The 17500-nt window shown below is 46.4% G+C and overlaps 1 protein-coding gene across 1 annotated transcript in view; it reads left to right on the forward strand.

The window, feature by feature from the left end:
* Positions 1 to 17500, forward strand: part of LOC110518582 (CUB and sushi domain-containing protein 2) — a 552259-nt gene that overhangs the window by 443077 nt on the left and 91682 nt on the right. Inside the window, 2 exon segments of the mRNA XM_036953653.2 lie at positions 423 to 596; positions 2540 to 2713. Coding sequence (XP_036809548.2) covers positions 423 to 596; positions 2540 to 2713 — 348 coding nt within the window.

Here is a 17500-nt window from a genome sequence, read left to right on the forward strand (position 1 = left end):
ACAAATGCTCTCCATCCAACCTCACTGAGCTCGAGCTGTTTTGCAAGGAGGAATGGGAAAAAATGTCAGTCTCTCGATGTGCAAAACTGATAGAGACATACCCCAAGCGACTTACAGCTGTAATCGCAGCAAAAGGTGTCGCTACAAACTATTAACTGAAGGGGGCTGAATAATTTTGCACGCCCAATTTTTCAGTTTTTGATTTGTTAAAAAAGTTTGAAATATCCAATAAATGTTGTTCCACTTCATGATTGTGTCCCACTTGTTGTTGATTCTTCACAAAAAAATACAGTTTTATATCTTTATGTTTGAAGCCTGAAATGTGGCAAAAGGTCGCAAAGTTCAAGGGGGCCGAATACTTTCGCAAGGCACTGTATGTGACTGTATCCTCTGTCTCTCTCTGTTCTGTCCCTCGTCTCTAGCGGGTCACTGCGGTACCCCAGAACCAATAGTGAATGGTCAGATCATAGGAGAGAACTATAACTACAGAGGTAGTGTGGTCTACCAGTGTAACCCGGGATTCAGACTCATCGGGGTGTCTGTACGCATCTGTGAACAGGACCACCGCTGGTCTGGGCGCACCCCTGTATGTGTCCGTAAGTACCCAGAGATAGTGGCTATGATATGGGTAAAACAGTGCCCAGAGATAGTGGCTTTGATATGGTACCCAGAGATAGTGGCTTTGATATGGTACCCATAGATAGTGGCTATGATGATATGGTACCCAGAGATAATGGCTATGATATGGTACCCAGAGATAGTGTTTTTGAGGTAAATTTGGTCTTGGGTCGTCCTATAGGGGGCTTGTAGTCTTGGGTCGTCCTATAGGGGCTTGTAGTCTTGGGTCGTCCTACAGAGGCTTGTAGTCTTGGGTCGTACTATAGGGGCTTGTAGTCTTGGGTCGTCCTATAGGGGCTTGTAGTCTTGGGTCGTACTATAGGGGCTTGTAGTCTTGGGTCGTCCTATAGGGGCTTGTAGTCTTGGGTCGTCCTACAGAGGCTTGTAGTCTTGGGTCGTCCTATAGGGGGCTTGTAGTCTTGGGTCGTCCTATAGGGGCTTGTAGTCTTGGGTCGTACTATAGGGGCTTGTAGTCTTGGGTCGTCCTACAGAGGCTTGTAGTCTTGGGTCGTCCTATAGGGGCTTGTAGTCTTGGGTCGTCCTATAGGGGCTTGTAGTCTTGGGTCGTCCTATAGGGGCAAGTAGTCTTGGGTCGTCCTATAGGGGCTTGTGGTCTTGGGTCGTCCTATAGGGGCTAGTAGTCTTGGGTCGTCCTATAGGGGCTTGTAGTCTTGGGTCGTCCTATAGGGGCAAGTAGTCTTGGGTCGTCCTATAGGGGCAAGTAGTCTTGGGTCGTCCTATAGGGGCTTGTAGTCTTGGGTCGTCCTATAGGGGCTTGTGGTCTTGGGTCGTCCTATAGGGGCTTGTAGTCTTGGGTCGTCCTATAGGGGCTTGTAGACTTGGGTCGTCCTATAGGGGCTTGTGGTCTTGGGTCGTCCTATAGGGGCTTGTAGTCTTGGGTCGTCCTATAGGGGCAAGTAGTCTTGGGTCGTCCTATAGGGGCAAGTAGTCTTGGGTCGTCCTATAGGGGCTTGTAGTCTTGGGTCGTCCTATAGGGGCTTGTGGTCTTGGGTCGTCCTATAGGGGCTTTTAGTCTTGGGTCGTCCTATAGGGGCAAGTAGTCTTGGGTCGTCCTATAGGGGCTTGTGGTCTTGGGTCGTCCTATAGGGGCTTGTAGTCTTGGGTCGTCCTATAGGGGCAAGTAGTCTTGGGTCGTCCTATAGGGGCAAGTAGTCTTGGGTCGTCCTATAGGGGCTTGTAGTCTTGGGTCGTCCTATAGGGGCTTGTGGTCTTGGGTCGTCCTATAGGGGCAAGTAGGCTTGGGTCGTCCTATAGGGGCTTGTGGTCTTGGGTCGTCCTATAGGGGCAAGTAGTCTTGGGTCGTCCTATTGGGGGCAAGTAGTCTTGGGTCGTCCTATAGGGGTTTGTAGTCTTGGGTCGTCCTATAGGGGCAAGTAGTCTTGGGTCGTCCTATAGGGGCAAGTAGTCTTGGGTCTTCCTATAGGGGCAAGTAGTCTTGGGTCGTCCTATAGGGGCAAGTAGTCTTGGGTCGTCCTATAGGGGCTTGTGGTCTTGGGTCGTCCTATAGGGGCAAGTAGTCTTGGATCGTCCTATAGGGGCTTGTGGTCTTGGGTCGTCCTATAGGGGCAAGTAGTCTTGGGTCGTCCTATAGGGGCAAGTAGTCTTGGGTCGTCCTATAGGGGCTTGTGGTCTTGGGTCGTCCTATAGGGGCAAGTAGTCTTGGGTCGTCCTATAGGGGGCAAGTAGTCTTGGGTCGTCCTATAGGGGCAAGTAGTCTTGGGTCGTCCTATAGGGGCAAGTAGTCTTGGGTCGTCCTATAGGGGCAAGTAGTCTTGGGTCGTCCTATAGGGGGCTTGTAGTCTTCGGTCGTCCTATAATGTATGTGTTTTTGGCTCGTGTTGACAGTTGATTTCAGGTTCATTGATAGTGTTGGATATTTGTGTCTTATTTATGTCCGTAGCAATCACATGTGGTCACCCGGGCAACCCTACCTTTGGCGTTACCCAGGGATCACAGTTCAACCTGAACAGCGTGGTGCACTTCCTGTGCCACTCTGGGTACATCCTGCAGGGGGCGGTGGAGTCTCTCTGCCAGTCCAACGGACAGTGGAGCAACACCCTCCCCAAGTGTAAAAGTAAGTCTAGGGGCCGAGAAGCGTGTGTGTGTGTGTGTGTGTAGCTGTGTATGTGTGTGTGTGTGTGTGTGTAGATGTGTAGCTTTGTGTAGTTGTGTATGTGTGTGTGTATGTTTGTGTGTAGTTATGTGTGTAGCTGTGTGTGTAGTTATGTGTGTAGCTGTGTGTGTAGCTGTGTGTGTAGCTGTGTGTGCGGGGGGGTATTTTTGTACCAGTTTTTCAATGGAAGTGGATGTGTGCGATTCAGGGTTTCTGTAATGAAGATTTGTCCCGGATAACGTGACCGATAAGATTAGAGTTTACCAGCCATTAGATAAATTTACCAGACCCATACGCATTAGGTGCTGAATCCATTAGGTCGTCCACCCACTGTGCTTAGAGACACAGAAATCACGTTTATATTACGGTAATTCATCTGAACACAACACCCAACTCCTGTAATGAACCAGCCAATAAAACAGCACTTTCAAACATTTGGCAAAATGCAATTAGCCGGAGAACACCATTCTAGACAGAACACCTGGGATAACACCATTCTAGACAGAACACCTGGGATAACACCATTCTAGACAGAACACCCGGGAAAACACCATTCTAGACAGAACACCTGGGATAACACCATTCTAGACAGAACCCCTGGGATAACACCATTCTAGACAGAACACCTTGGATAACTCCATTCTAGACAGAACACCTGGGATAACTCCATTCTAGACAGAACACCTGGGATAACACCATTCTAGACAAAACACCTGGGATAACACCATTCTAGACAGAACACCTGGGATAACACCATTCTAGACAGAACACCTGGGATAACTCCATTCTAGACAGAACACCTGGGATAACACCATTCTAGACAGAACACCTGGGATAACACCATTCTAGACAGAACACCTGGGATAACACCAAAATAAAGGGAACAATAAAATCCAACTTTAATGTAATGTCCTTAAAACAAGTCAAAATGAGGCTCAGTAGTGTGTGTGGCCTCCACCTGCCTGTATGACCTCCCTACAACACCTGGGCATGCTCCTGATGAGGTGGCGGATGGTCTCCTGAGGGATCTCCTCCCAGACCTGGACTAAAGCATCCGCCAACACCTGGACAGTCTGTGGTGCAACGTGGCGTTGGTGGATGGAGCGAAACATGATGTCCCAGATGTGCTCAATTGGATTCAGGTTTGGGTGGGCCAGTCCATAGCATCAATGCCTTCCTCTTGCAGGAACTGCTGACACACTCCAGCCACATGAGGTCTAGCATTGTCTTGCATTAGGAGGAACCCAGGGCCAACCGCACCAGCATATGGTCTCACAAGGGGTCTGAAGATCTCATCTCGGTACCTAATGGCAGTCAGGCTACCTCTGGCGAGCACATGGAGGGCTGTGCGGCCTCCCAAAGAAATGCCACCCCACACCATGACTGACCCACCGCCAAACCGGTCATGCTGGAGGATGTTGCAGGCAGCAGAACGTTCTCCACGGCGTCTCCAGACTCTATCACGTCTGTCACATGTGCTCAGTGTGAACCTGCTTTCATCTGTGAAGAGCACAGGGCGCCAGTGGCGAATTTGCCAATCTTGGTGTTCTCTGGCAAATGCCAAACGTCCTGCACGGTGTTGGGCTGTAAGCACAACCCCCACCTGTGGACGTCGGGCCCTCATACCACCCTCATGGAGTCTGTTTCTGACCGTTTGAGCAGACACATGCACATTTATGGCCTATTGGAGGTCATTTTGCAGGGCTCTGGCAGTGCTCCTCCTGCTCCTCCTTGCACAAAGGCGGAGGTAGCGGTCCTGCTGCTGGGTTGTTGCCCTCCTACAGCCTCCTCCACGTCTCCTGATGTACTGGCCTGTCTCCTGGTAGCGCCCCCATGCTCTGGACACTACGCTAACAGACACAGCAAACCTTCTTGCCACAGCTTGCATCGATGTGCCATCCTGGATGAGCTGCACTACCTGAGCCACTTGTGTTGTAGACTCCGTCTCAAGCTACCACTAGAGTGAAAGCACCGCCAGCATTCAAAAGTGACCAAAACATCAGCCAGGAAGCATAGGAACTGAGAAGTGGTCTGTAGAACCACTCCTTTATTGGGGGTGTCTTGCTAATTGCCTATAATTTCTGTTGTCTATTCTATTTGCACAACAGCATGTGTGAAATGTATTGTCAATCAGTGTTGCTTCCTAAGTGGACAGTTTGATTTCACAGCAGTGTGATTGACTTAGAGTTACATTGTGTTGTTTAAGTGTTCCCTTTATTTTTTTGAGCAGTGTACATGAAATCCTGAAAAATTAACATGATTTAGCCACAGAGGAATCAAGGATCATTAGCTTATTTAAAAAAAAATAGCTGTGTATTGTTTCATATCACAAGCTCGTCGGCTTGCTTGGGCACCAGAGTGACAACAGGCCTAGCTGATTACTGAGTTGCGGCTGTCAGTTAAAAAACATCTTGAATATGTTTGAAGATAATGTGGCTTGAGTATAAATTTACATTTTGAGACAGGAAGAAGGGGAGAGGTGAAAATATAGGCCAGTCTCTCTCCAGAATGGCACAGCTGTATCTTACCAATTCTAGCATTGTTATTGTTTCATTGTGTGATTTGTATGCCATTTTTGATTGTTTATATGATAAATCTCCCATTACAGCAAGGAGAGATATTCATGAAATAACCAGTTTTCATTTGGTGGCTTTATGCAGCCTATTTTGACTTAGTTGATATTTAGAAGTTATAGACCTACTGCCACATTGACCTACAGGCTATCTCTGAGTTCCATGGAAGTTATAGACCTATAGGCTATCTCTGAGTTCTATGGAAGTTATAGACCTATAGGCTATCTCTGAGTTCTATCTCTGAGATCTATGGAAGTTATAGACCTACTGCCACATTGACCTACAGGCTATCTCTGAGTTCCATGGAAGTTATAGACCTACAGGCTATCTCTGAGTTCCATGGAAGTTATAGATCTATAGGCTATCTCTGAGTTCCATGGAAGTTATAGACCTATAGGCTATCTCTGAGTTCCATGGAAGTTATAGACCTATAGGCTATCTCTGAGTTCCATGGAAGTTATAGACCTACTGCCACATTGACCTACAGGCTATCTCTGAGTTCTATCTCTGAGTTCTATGGAAGTTATAGACCTATAGGCTATCTCTGAGTTCTATGGAAGTTATAGACCTATAGGCTATCTCTGAGTTCCATGGAAGTTATAGACCTATAGGCTATCTCTGAGTTCTATGGAAGTTATAGACCTATAGGCTATCTCTGAGTTCTATGGAAGTTATAGACCTATAGGCTATCTCTGAGTTCTATGGAAGTTATAGACCTATAGGCTATCTCTGAGTTCTATGGCAGTTATAGACCTATAGGCTATCTCTGAGTTCTATGGAAGTTATAGACCTATAGGCTATCTCTGAGTTCTATGGAAGTTATAGACCTATAGGCTATCTCTGAGTTCTATGGAAGTTATAGACCTATAGGCTATCTCTGAGTTCCATGGAAGTTATAGACCTATAGGCTATCTCTGAGATCTATGGAAGTTATAGACCTATAGGCTATCTCTGAGATCTATGGAAGTTATAGACCTATAGGCTATCTCTGAGTTCTATGGAAGTTATAGACCTAGACCTACAGGCTATCTCTGAGTTCCATGGAAGTTATAGACCTATAGGCTATCTCTGAGTTCTATGGAAGTTATAGACCTATAGGCTATCTCTGAGTTCTATGGAAGTTATAGACCTATAGGCTATCTCTGAGTTCTATGGAAGTTATAGACCTATAGGCTATCTCTGAGTTCTATGGAAGTTATAGACCTATAGGCTATCTCTGAGTTCTATGGAAGTTATAGACCTATAGGCTATCTCTGAGTTCCATGGAAGTTATAGACCTATAGGCTATCTCTGAGTTCCATGGAAGTTATAGACCTATAGGCTATCTCTGAGATCTATGGAAGTTATAGACCTATAGGCTATCTCTGAGATCTATGGAAGTTATAGACCTATAGGCTATCTCTGAGATCTATGGAAGTTTTAGACCTATAGGCTATCTCTGAGTTCTATGGAAGTTATAAACCTATAGGCTATCTCTGAGTTCTATGGAAGTTATAGACCTATAGGCTATCTCTGAGTTCTATGGAAGTTATAGACCTACAGGCTATCTCTGAGTTCTATGGAAGTTATAGGTCTATAGGCTATCTCTGAGTTCTATGGAAGTTATAGGTCTATAGGCTATCTCTGAGTTCTATGGAAGTTATAGACCTATAGGCTATCTCTGAGTTCTATGGAAGTTATAGACCTATAGGCTATCTCTGAGTTCTATGGAAGTTATAGACATATTTGCAAAGAAAAAGTAATATCTCAGACTGGCCAATATAATTAAAATATTAAGATGGGCAAAAGAACACAGACATTGGACAGAGGAACTCTGCCTAGTAGGCCAGCATCCCGGGAGTCGCCTCTACACTGTTAACGCTGAGACTGGACAGAGGAACTCTGCCTAGTAGGCCAGCATCCCGGGAGTCGCCTCTACACTGTTAACGCTGAGACTGGACAGAGGAACTCTGCCTAGTAGGCCAGCATCCCGGGAGTCGCCTCTACACTGTTAACGCTGAGACTGGACAGAGGAACTCTGCCTAGTAGGCCAGCATCCCGGGAGTCGCCTCTACACTGTTAACGCTGAGACTGGACAGAGGAACTCTGCCTAGTAGGCCAGCATCCCGGGAGTCGCCTCTACACTGTTAACGCTGAGACTGGACAGAGGAACTCTGCCTAGAAGGCCAGCATCCTGAAGTCGCCTCTTCACTGTTGATGTTGAGACTGGACAGAGGAACTCTGCCTAGAAGGCCAGCATCCCGAAGTCGCCTCTTCACTGTTGATGTTGAGACTGGACAGAGGAACTCTGCCTAGAAGACCAGCATCCTGGGAGTCGCCTCTTCACTGTTAACGCTGAGACTGGACAGAGGAACTCTGCCTAGAAGGCCAGCATCCTGAAGTCGCCTCTTCACTGTTGATGTTGAGACTGGACAGAGGAACTCTGCCTAAAAGGCCAGCATCGCGGGAGTCGCCTCTTCACTGTTGACGTTGAGCTTGGACAGAGGAACTCTGCGTAGAAGGCCAGCATCACGGGAGTCGCCTCTTCACTGTTGATGTTGAGACTGGACAGAGGAACTCTGCCTAAAAGGCCAGCATCCTGAAGTCGCCTCTTCACTGTTGACGTTGAGCTTGGACAGAGGAACTCTGCCTAGAAGGCCAGCATCACGGGAGTCGCCTCTTCACTGTTGACGTTGAGACTGGTGTTTTGCGAGTACTATTTAATGAAGCTTCTAGTTGAGGACTTGTGAGGCGTTTGTTTCTCAAACTAGACACTCTAATGTACTTGTCCTCTTGCTCAGTTGTGCACCGGGGCCTCCCACTCCTCTTTCTATTCTGGCTATTTTGGAACTTTTGTCAGTGTAATGTTTACTGTTGATTTTTATTGTTTATTTCACTTTAGTTTATTATCTATTTCACTTCCTTTATTGGCAATGTAAACATATGTTTCCCATTAAAACCTCTAGGATTCATCCCTTTTTTTAAAAATTTCCTAAAATGACACCCAAATCTAACAGCCTGTAGCCCCTGGCCATAAAGGATATGCAGATTTTTGGTACCATTTGAAAGGAAACACTTTTGAAATGTGAAAGGAATGTAAGAGAATATAACACAATGGATCTGGTAAAACAAAGAAAAACACGTTTTTTTTGTACCATCATCTTTTAAATGCAAGAAAAAGGCCATAATGAACTTAATTCTTCCTTATAATTATTCCATATTATGTTCAAAATTGTGTGTCAAGACTGCCCAAATGTGCCTAATTTGTTTATTAATAACTTTTCATGTTCAAAATTCTGCACTCACCTCAAACAATAGCATGGTATTCCAAGCTAGCTAGGTGGGCGATGATCTGGTGAGATGCCCAGGGATGAGATTAATCACTTCTGCCTCTCTCTCTCTAGAGAGAAAGAGAGAGAGAGAGAGAGAGAGAAAGAGAGAGAGAGAGAGAGAGAGAGACCCTCATAAGTTTTTTACAAATATCACCGTTACTCCAGCCCCTTGCTCATAGGACACCCCCTAGACAAATTGTAGTCAATGTGAAGCCTTATGCTAGTTTATGCTAAACAGTGACATGTTTAGAGTATATAAATGATGATTGCCACCTCAGGTTGTAAATTATGTGCGCTAAAGGTCAGCGTTTAAAAAAAAATATATATATAGATATATAAGTACATTATGCCAGCTATTTGTGGGTGATTTAGTGTTGTGTAGGGTATTTGAGGATGATGTAGCTGTTTTGGCCGGGTTTCTTGCATGGAAGTGAAGAAGCTTTTAAAGGCTTTTAAAGGAGTTCATTAATATTATACACAGGCATTTAGCAGTCACATAACAGTTCTATTAGAGCAAGGAGGAAGATTTAGTGACCAACTGTCTCCCCAACTTTCTCAAACGCCCCGTCATTCGCAGATCCGGGTGGGTAACTCTTCCATCTGTTCTACTGGCCATCGTGTAGACAGAGGTTAACCCTCCTGCTGTGTTCAAGGTCGGATTGGACCGATGTACACGTTTTCTCTCTGTGTAGTTCATTTAATCTGATTGTCATCAGGTTTCATGACTTTTTTTTTTCACAGGGCATCTGAACACACAAAATACATTTTGATGATTTTCATTACATTTTGGGTGTTTTATTTAACTTTTGTACACCTGTGTTGTTAACGGTTAAAAAATGACCGGTCATTAGAAATGAATGTGTGAGACTACAATTACTCTATATAATTGAGTTCAGGCACATGCTCATTCATCAGATGGACATACTTCCTTTTCCAGACCCTCACATGAACGTGTGTTTGAGCGAGCACACACACACACACACACACACACACACACACACACACACACACACACACACACACACACACACACACACACACACACCTCACTCCCCTTCTTGACTTCCATGGCAACCCCCACGGGAACCTTTCCCCAATAGAATCTTTCCTCCACGGGAACCACAACTGTTGGCATTCTCACAAACAATCACAACATTGTTTCAATAATATATAGAACTTTTCTCACAGCTCTGGTATATAAAGCTTTTTTGAGGCCTTGCTCACAATTCGTTCTGTGGCAGCACAATGACCAAACGGTGTACAGTATGTGAGGCTCTTGATCATATCTTTGATCATGACACTGGTGAGGAGGAGAGAGGCCAGACAACTGACAGTGAAGATGCATTAGAGGAGAAAGTAGTCTGTGATAAATAGCACAATATGTTTAATCAAATTATTTGTTATTGTTATTGTTGTTATTTGTTTGTCCATACATGATGCTTTTTTTAAACTAAAATGAGACCTACAGGCCATGAATAGCAAATAGAAGGTCAAAACTTGTAAAGTTCACAAGAACTTAAGTTGCTAAAAACATCTATCACAACATTAGGTGATAATATATGTATTATTATGGATTTATAATCAGCTATAATGGGGCGGTCATTTTGGACCAGGGACACAGAATTAATTAACATGAAACGAACACAACAGGAGGGTTAAGGGATAGACGGGATGAGCTCGGTTTGAGACGATCCTATCAAGGGGACTTTCAAAAATGTAATATCTTGTAATGGCTTTCTTCTGTGGACGAAGGATCGGACCAAAGCGCAGTGTGGTGAGTGTTCAACGTGTTTAACCAAGACCATAAACGTGAACACTACTAAATACCAAAACAACAAATGTGAAAAAACCGAAACAGTCCTATCTGGTGCATAGACAAAAAGACAGAAGACAGGAAACAACCACCCACAAACCCAACACAAAACAAGCTACCTAAATATGGTTCCCAATCAGAGACAATGACTAACACATACATGCCTCTGATTGAGAACCATATCAGGCCAAACATAGAAACAGGAAAACTAGACACACAACATAGAATGCCCACTCAGCTCGCGTCCTGACCAACACTAAAAAGGTGTGGACTCCAAAACCTGAACCTATAGGGGAGGGTCTGGGTGGGCGTCTGTCCACGGTGACGGCTCTGGCGTAGGACGTGGACCCCACTCCACCATAGTCTTGTCCGCTTTAGTCTCCTCCTAGGAATGGCGACCCTCGCCGCCGACCTAGGATTGGCAAACCTACTAAATGGCCCCACTGGACTGAGGGGCAGCTCGGGACTGAGGGGCATCTCGGGACTGAGGGGCAGCTCGGGACTGAGGGGCAGCTCGGGACTGAGGGGGGTCATGGCTGAACGACGACATGGATAACGTACATCTGGCCGGGTTTTAGGTCCATCGTCAAGATAGAACATCTGCCTCCAGTAACAGCTGTTGTGCGATCCAAAGGTTTTGCTGAGGTAGAGTATGCCATGATAAGGTATTGACCACACTATTTACAAAGAGAGTATATCTTTATTTTTCATAGCTGTCTATTTACCACCACAGACCGATGCTGGCGCTAAGACCAGACTCAACAAGGAAATTGTTATTCAGAAGCAGCGTTCCTAGTGTCCAGGGACTATAAAACTTTTCAACTTAAATCCGTTTTACCTCATTTCACATGTGCATTTCATTTCCGAGGGAAAAAAAAACTCTAGTCCACCTTTACTCCACACACAGAGATGCATACCAAGCAATCCCTCACCCCCCCACCCCCCCCCCCCCCCCCCCCAATTTGGCAAATCTGACCATAACTCTATCCTCCAGAATCCTGCTTGCAAGCAAAAACTAAATCAGGAAGTACCAGTCTCGCTCAATATGGAAGTGATCAGATGACGCAGATGCTACAGGACTGCTACAGGACTGCTACAGGACTGTTTTGCTATCCCAGACTGGAATATGTTCTGGGATTCATCCGATGGCATTGAGGAGTTTACCAGATCAGATCAGTCACTGGCTTCATCGATAAGTTCATCAAGGACATCGTCCCCACAGTGACCTTACGCACATATCCCAACCAGAAGCCATGGAATACAGGCAACATCCACACTGAGCTAAAGGGTAGATCTGAAACTTTCAAGGAGCGAAACATTAATCTGGACCCTTATAAGAAATCCCCGTTATGACCTCCAACAAGGAATCAAACAGGCAAACATTAATACAGGACTAAGATGGAATCTACACCGGTTCTGACACTCGTGGCAGGGCTTGCAAACTATCATGGATTACAAAGGGAAACCCAGCCATGAGCTGCCCAGTGACGCGAGTCTACCAGAATAAATGCCTTCTATGCACTCTTTGAGGCAAGCAACACTGAACCATGCATGAGAGCACCAGCTTTTTAAATGTTTTATTTAACATGTGTTTAACTAGGCAAGTTAAACAATCATGGCCTACCAAAAGGCAAAGGGTCTGCAGGGACGGGGGCTGGGATAAAAACAAATATATATAGGACAAAACACACATCATGACAAGAGAGACAACCACAACAGTACATAAAGAGTGACCTAAGACAACAACATAACACTGCAGTGACACATGACAACTCAGCATGGTAGCAACACCACATGACAACACAGCATGGTAGCAACACCACATGACAACACAGCATGGTAGCAACACCACATGACAACACAGCATGGTAGCAACACCACATGACAACACAGCATGGTAGCAACACCACATGACAACACAGCATGGTAGCAACACTACATGACCACACATGACACAGATCCTCTCCACATCACCTGGTAGGATTACCTGTCAGCTAGCAATCCAAAAGTGTGCAGAACCTGAGACGCCCAGCCCTGAGAGAAGAGAATCTGATGGTTCACAGTGTCGAAGTAGCAGATAGATCTAGGAGGATGAGAACAGAGGAGAGAGAGTCAACTGCTTGACTTTTTGGAGTGCCTCAATGCCTCAATGACACAGAGAAGAGCGGTGGGGTGACCCGTCTTGAAGCCTGACTGGTTAGAGTCAAGGAGATCGTTCTGAGAAAGTTGAGGAGACAGTTGGTCAGAGACGCTCAACTGTTTTGGAAAAAAGGGATGTCGTTTTTGACGCCAGAAGTTTAGTTTTCCTCAATTTTTTTGCTGCAACCCTTCTAATTTATTGTACCCTGCACGATCACGATCCCCTCCAACTCACAGAGCAGGCAATGCAACCCCACTCCAGGTCTCTGATCCTCCAACCCCTCGGCCCTTATGATCCGTCACAAGCTCTCTCTCTCACAGGCCTCTGCAGAAGTCGTGGAGAATAGTAGAACTATTGTGAAGGAAGTTGTCAAGGAAGTTTGTTTTTTTGCTTATGCAGGATCTTTCGCCCCCCCAACTACCGTCAACCAATCATGTCAATGCGGAGCTATGTGGAGCCCTCCGCATTGTTACAACATAGAGAGGCGCATAGCGATGTGGCACGATGTCATTGCACCCCGCCTAGGGACGGCATGGAAGAGCACCAGTAAGCCAGTGACTCAGTAATGGGGTTAGAGGCAGAGAATCCCAGTGGAGAGAGGGGAACCAGGGGGCCAGGCAGAGACAACAAGGGTGGTTTGTCCCTCCAGTGCCTTTCCGTTCATCTTAACACCTCTGGGCCAGACTACACTCAACCATAAAACCTACTGAAGAGATGAGTCTTCAGTGAAGACTTAAAGGTCGAGACCGAGTCTGCGTCTTTCACATGGATCGGCAGACCATTCCATGAAAATGTATCTCTATATGAGAAATCCCTGCCTCAACCTGTTTGCTCAGAAATTTGCTTAGAAATTCTAGGGACAGTAAGGAGGCCTGCGTCTTGTGGCAGCAGCATAAGTGTAGGTATGTAAGGCAGGACCAAAGAGAAAGTTTTTTTGTGTTTTGTGTTGTGATAGCTACTAAGAATCTTTATTGTTACATACAGCCAGAAATAACTTTTGGATACCAGCGTGGCAGTAACTCACTAGCGTTACAACCAGAAATACGACTTTCCAGAATTGGATCCTAATTGAACTTATCCCTGAAGCTGCTTCAAGATGCAGATGGTAGAGAAGAAGTTCGACTCAGGAGGCACACAATCAGGCATCAGGGACTGTAACATGCTCAGGATTCCGTGAAACAGAGTATCTCCGGATATACAGTCCTCGTCCGGATATACTGTCCTCATCCGGATATACTGTCCTCATCCGGGTATACTGTCCTCATCCGGATATACTGTCCTCATCCGGATATACTGTCCTCATCCGGGTATACTGTCCTCATCCGGATATACTGTCCTCATCCGGATATACTGTCCTCATCCGGGTATACTGTCCTCATCCGGATATACTGTCCTCATCTGGATATACTGTCCTCATCCGGATATACTGTCCTCATCCGGATATACAGTCCTCATTCGGATATACTGTCCTCATCCGGATATACTGTCCTCATCCGGATATACTGTCCTCATCCGGATATACAGTCCTCATTCGGATATACTGTCCTCATCCGGATATACAGTCCTCATTCGGATATACTGTCCTCATCCGGATATACAGTCCTCATCCATTCTCAGTGCATCGTACAGACCGCAATAAAGAACTCTCTGGATATACTGTCCCCATCCATACAGCCAGCTGGGTTCTCAGTGCATCGTACAGACAGGAATAAAGAACTCTCTGGATATACTGTCCCCATCCATACAGCCAGCTGGGTTCTCAGTGCATCGTACAGACAGGAATAAAGAACTCTCTGGATATACTGTCCCCATCCATACAGCCAGCTGGGTTCTCAGTGCATCGTACAGACAGGAATAAAGAACTCTCTGGATATACTGTCCCCATCCATACAGCCAGCTGGGTTCTCAGTGCATCGTACAGACAGGAATAAAGAACTCTCTGGATATACTGTCCCCGTCCATACAGCCAGCTGGGTTCTCAGTGCATCGTACAGACAGGAATAAAGAACTCTCTGGATATACTGTCCCCATCCATACAGCCATAAAGAACTCTCCAAGGAAGAAGAAAGGTTTGTATGTTTCATGGTTAGCTACTTCTGATGTGATTGGGATAAACGTGCAGGAACTGGTGTGACCAATCGGAATCCATGCTTAAATATTGTTTTGATCACATGGACTGGGATATATTCCGGGTTGCATAACACAGACACAGTGAATGAGTTCATCAGGAATGGAAACCAATCCCATCTGGGCAAGAGGAATACCTATGTTCATTGACTATAGCTCAGCATTAAACACCATAGTACCCTCCAAGCTAATGAAGCTCAAGTGAGTACATCCCTAAGTGAAAATGTCTGTGCTCAGACCATACGCCGTACACTGCATCAAATTGGTCTGCATGGCTTCTAAAAGGAAGCCTCTTCTAAAGTTGATGCACAAGAAAGCCCGAAAACAGTTTGCTAAAGACAAGCAGACTAAGGACATGGATTACTGGAACCATGTCCTGTGGTCTGATGAGACCAAGATAAACTTATTTGGTTCAGATGGTGTCAAGCATGTTTGGCGGCAACCAGGTGAGGAGTACAAAGACAAGTGTGTCTTGCCTACAGTCAAGCGGTGGGAGTGTCATGGTCTGGGGCTGCATGAGTGCTGCCGGCACTGGGGAGCTACAGTTCATTGAGGGAACCATGAATGCCAACATGTACTGTGACATACTGAAGCAGAGCATGATCCCCTCCCTTCGGAGACTGGGCCGCAGGGCAGTGTTCCGACATGATAACGACCCCAAACACACCTCCAAGACGACCACTGCCTTGCTAAAGAAGCTGAGGGTAAAGGTGATGGACTGGCCAAGCATGTCTCCAGACCTAAACCCTATTGAGCATCTGTGGGGCATCCTCAAACGGAAGGTGGAGGAGTGCAAGGTCTCTAACATCCACCAGCTCCGTGATGTCGTCATGGAGGAGTGGAAGAGGACTCCAGTGGCAACCTGTGAAGCTATGGATGAGGGTTAAGGCAGTGCTGGAAGATGATGGTGGCCACACAAAATATTGACACTTTGGGCCCAATTTGGATATTTTCACTTAGGGGTGTACTCACTTTTGTTGCCAGAGGTTTAGACATTAATGTTATTTTGAGGGGACAGCAAATTTACACTGTTATACAAGCTGTTCACTCACTACTTTACATTGCAGCAAAGTGTCATTTCTTCAGTGTTGTCACATGAAAAGATATACTCAAATATTTACAAAAATGTGAGGGGTGTACTCACTTTTGTGATACTGTATATACCTATTCTGAAAGGCCCCAGAGTCTGCAACACCACCAAGCAAGCAGCACCATGAAGACCAAGGAGCTCTCCAAACAGGTCAGGGACAAAGTTGTGGAGAGGTACAGATCAGGGTTGGGGTATAAAAAAAAATATCAGAAACTGTGAACATCCCACGGAGCACCAATAAATCCATTATTAAAAAATGAAAGAATATGGCACCACAACAAACCTGCCAAGAGTGGGCCGTCCACCAAAACTCATGGACCAGGCAAGGAGGGCATTAATCATAGAGGCAGCAAAGAGACCAAAGATAACCCTGAAGGAGCAGCAAAGATCCACAGCGGAGATTGGAGTATCTGTCCATGGGACAACGTTGAACCGTTCGCTCCACAGAGCTGGGATTTACAGAAGCAGATGAGTGACAGTCCAGGAAAAACCTTTACCTCTATTTTACATTTTATTCAACCCTCACCAGGTAAATTAACTGAGAACACATGCTCATTTACGACAACGACCTGGGGAATAGTTGCAGGGGACAGGAAGGGGGAATGAATGAGCCAATTGGAAGCTGGGGATCCAGGGTTTGATTGTTGCATTGCGTAGATCCCAAGATGTGTTGGACAAAACCCACTGAGTCGATGGTGGCTTTGAAAGCCATTTGGAGTGGGTCTGTGAACTTCTCCACGTGAATATTGAACTCACCAAACCCCAGCACCACATACTCCCGTCCAGACAGTGAAGTCACACAGCTGTGACCCTCAGACACCCACCTTACCTCTCCTCCTCTCCTCCTCTCCACCCTGTCTCAACCCCCTCCTCCCCTCCTCTCCTCCTCTCCCCCTGTCTCTACCCTCTCCTCTCCTCCTCTCCTCCTCTCCCCCTGTCTCTACCCTCTCCTCTCCTCCTCTCCCCTCTGTCTATACCCTCTCCTCTCCTCCTCTTCCCCTGTCTATACCCTCTCCTCCTCTCCTCCTCTCCACCCTGCCTCGACCCTCTCCTCTCCTCCTCTCCCCTCTGTCTATACCCTCTCCTCTCCTCCTCTTCCCCTGTCTATACCCTCTCCTCCTCTCCTCCTCTCCACCCTGCCTCGACCCTCTCCTCTCCTCCTCTCCACTCTGTCTATACCCTCTCCTCTCTTCCTCTCCACCCTGTCTATACCCTCTCCTCTCCTCGTCTCCTCGTCTCCTCCTCTCCACCCTGTCTCTACCCTCTCCTCTCCTCATCTCCTTCTCTCCTCCTCTCCACCCTGTCTCTACCCTCTCCTCTCCTCCTCTCTACCCTGTCTCTACCCCCTCCTCTCCTCCTCTCCCCTGTCTATACCCTCTCCTCTCCTCCTCTCCTCCTCTCCACTCTCTCGCGTCCTCTCCTCCTCTCCTCTCTCTCTAGCCTCTCCTCTCCACTCTCTCTCAGCCTATCCCTCCATCCCTCCCTCCCCCCTCCTCCCTTCCTCTGTCTGGTGTCTGTCGTTCTCAGTGGTCCTGTGTTCTCTCATGATCCATCAATCTCTCCCTCCGGTGTTAAACTGACAACAGTGTTTGTGTTTCCCAGAGGTGCTGTGTTCTTGCCATCCATCACTCTCTCCCTCTCTCCCTCCATACCTTCCTCTTCTCCATCATCTTTTCCCAGTGCTACAGGGGCCA

Source organism: Oncorhynchus mykiss, chromosome 18 (assembly GCF_057628025.1).
Source record: "Oncorhynchus mykiss isolate SJ-2025 chromosome 18, ASM5762802v1, whole genome shotgun sequence".
Taxonomy (NCBI): domain Eukaryota; kingdom Metazoa; phylum Chordata; class Actinopteri; order Salmoniformes; family Salmonidae; genus Oncorhynchus; species Oncorhynchus mykiss.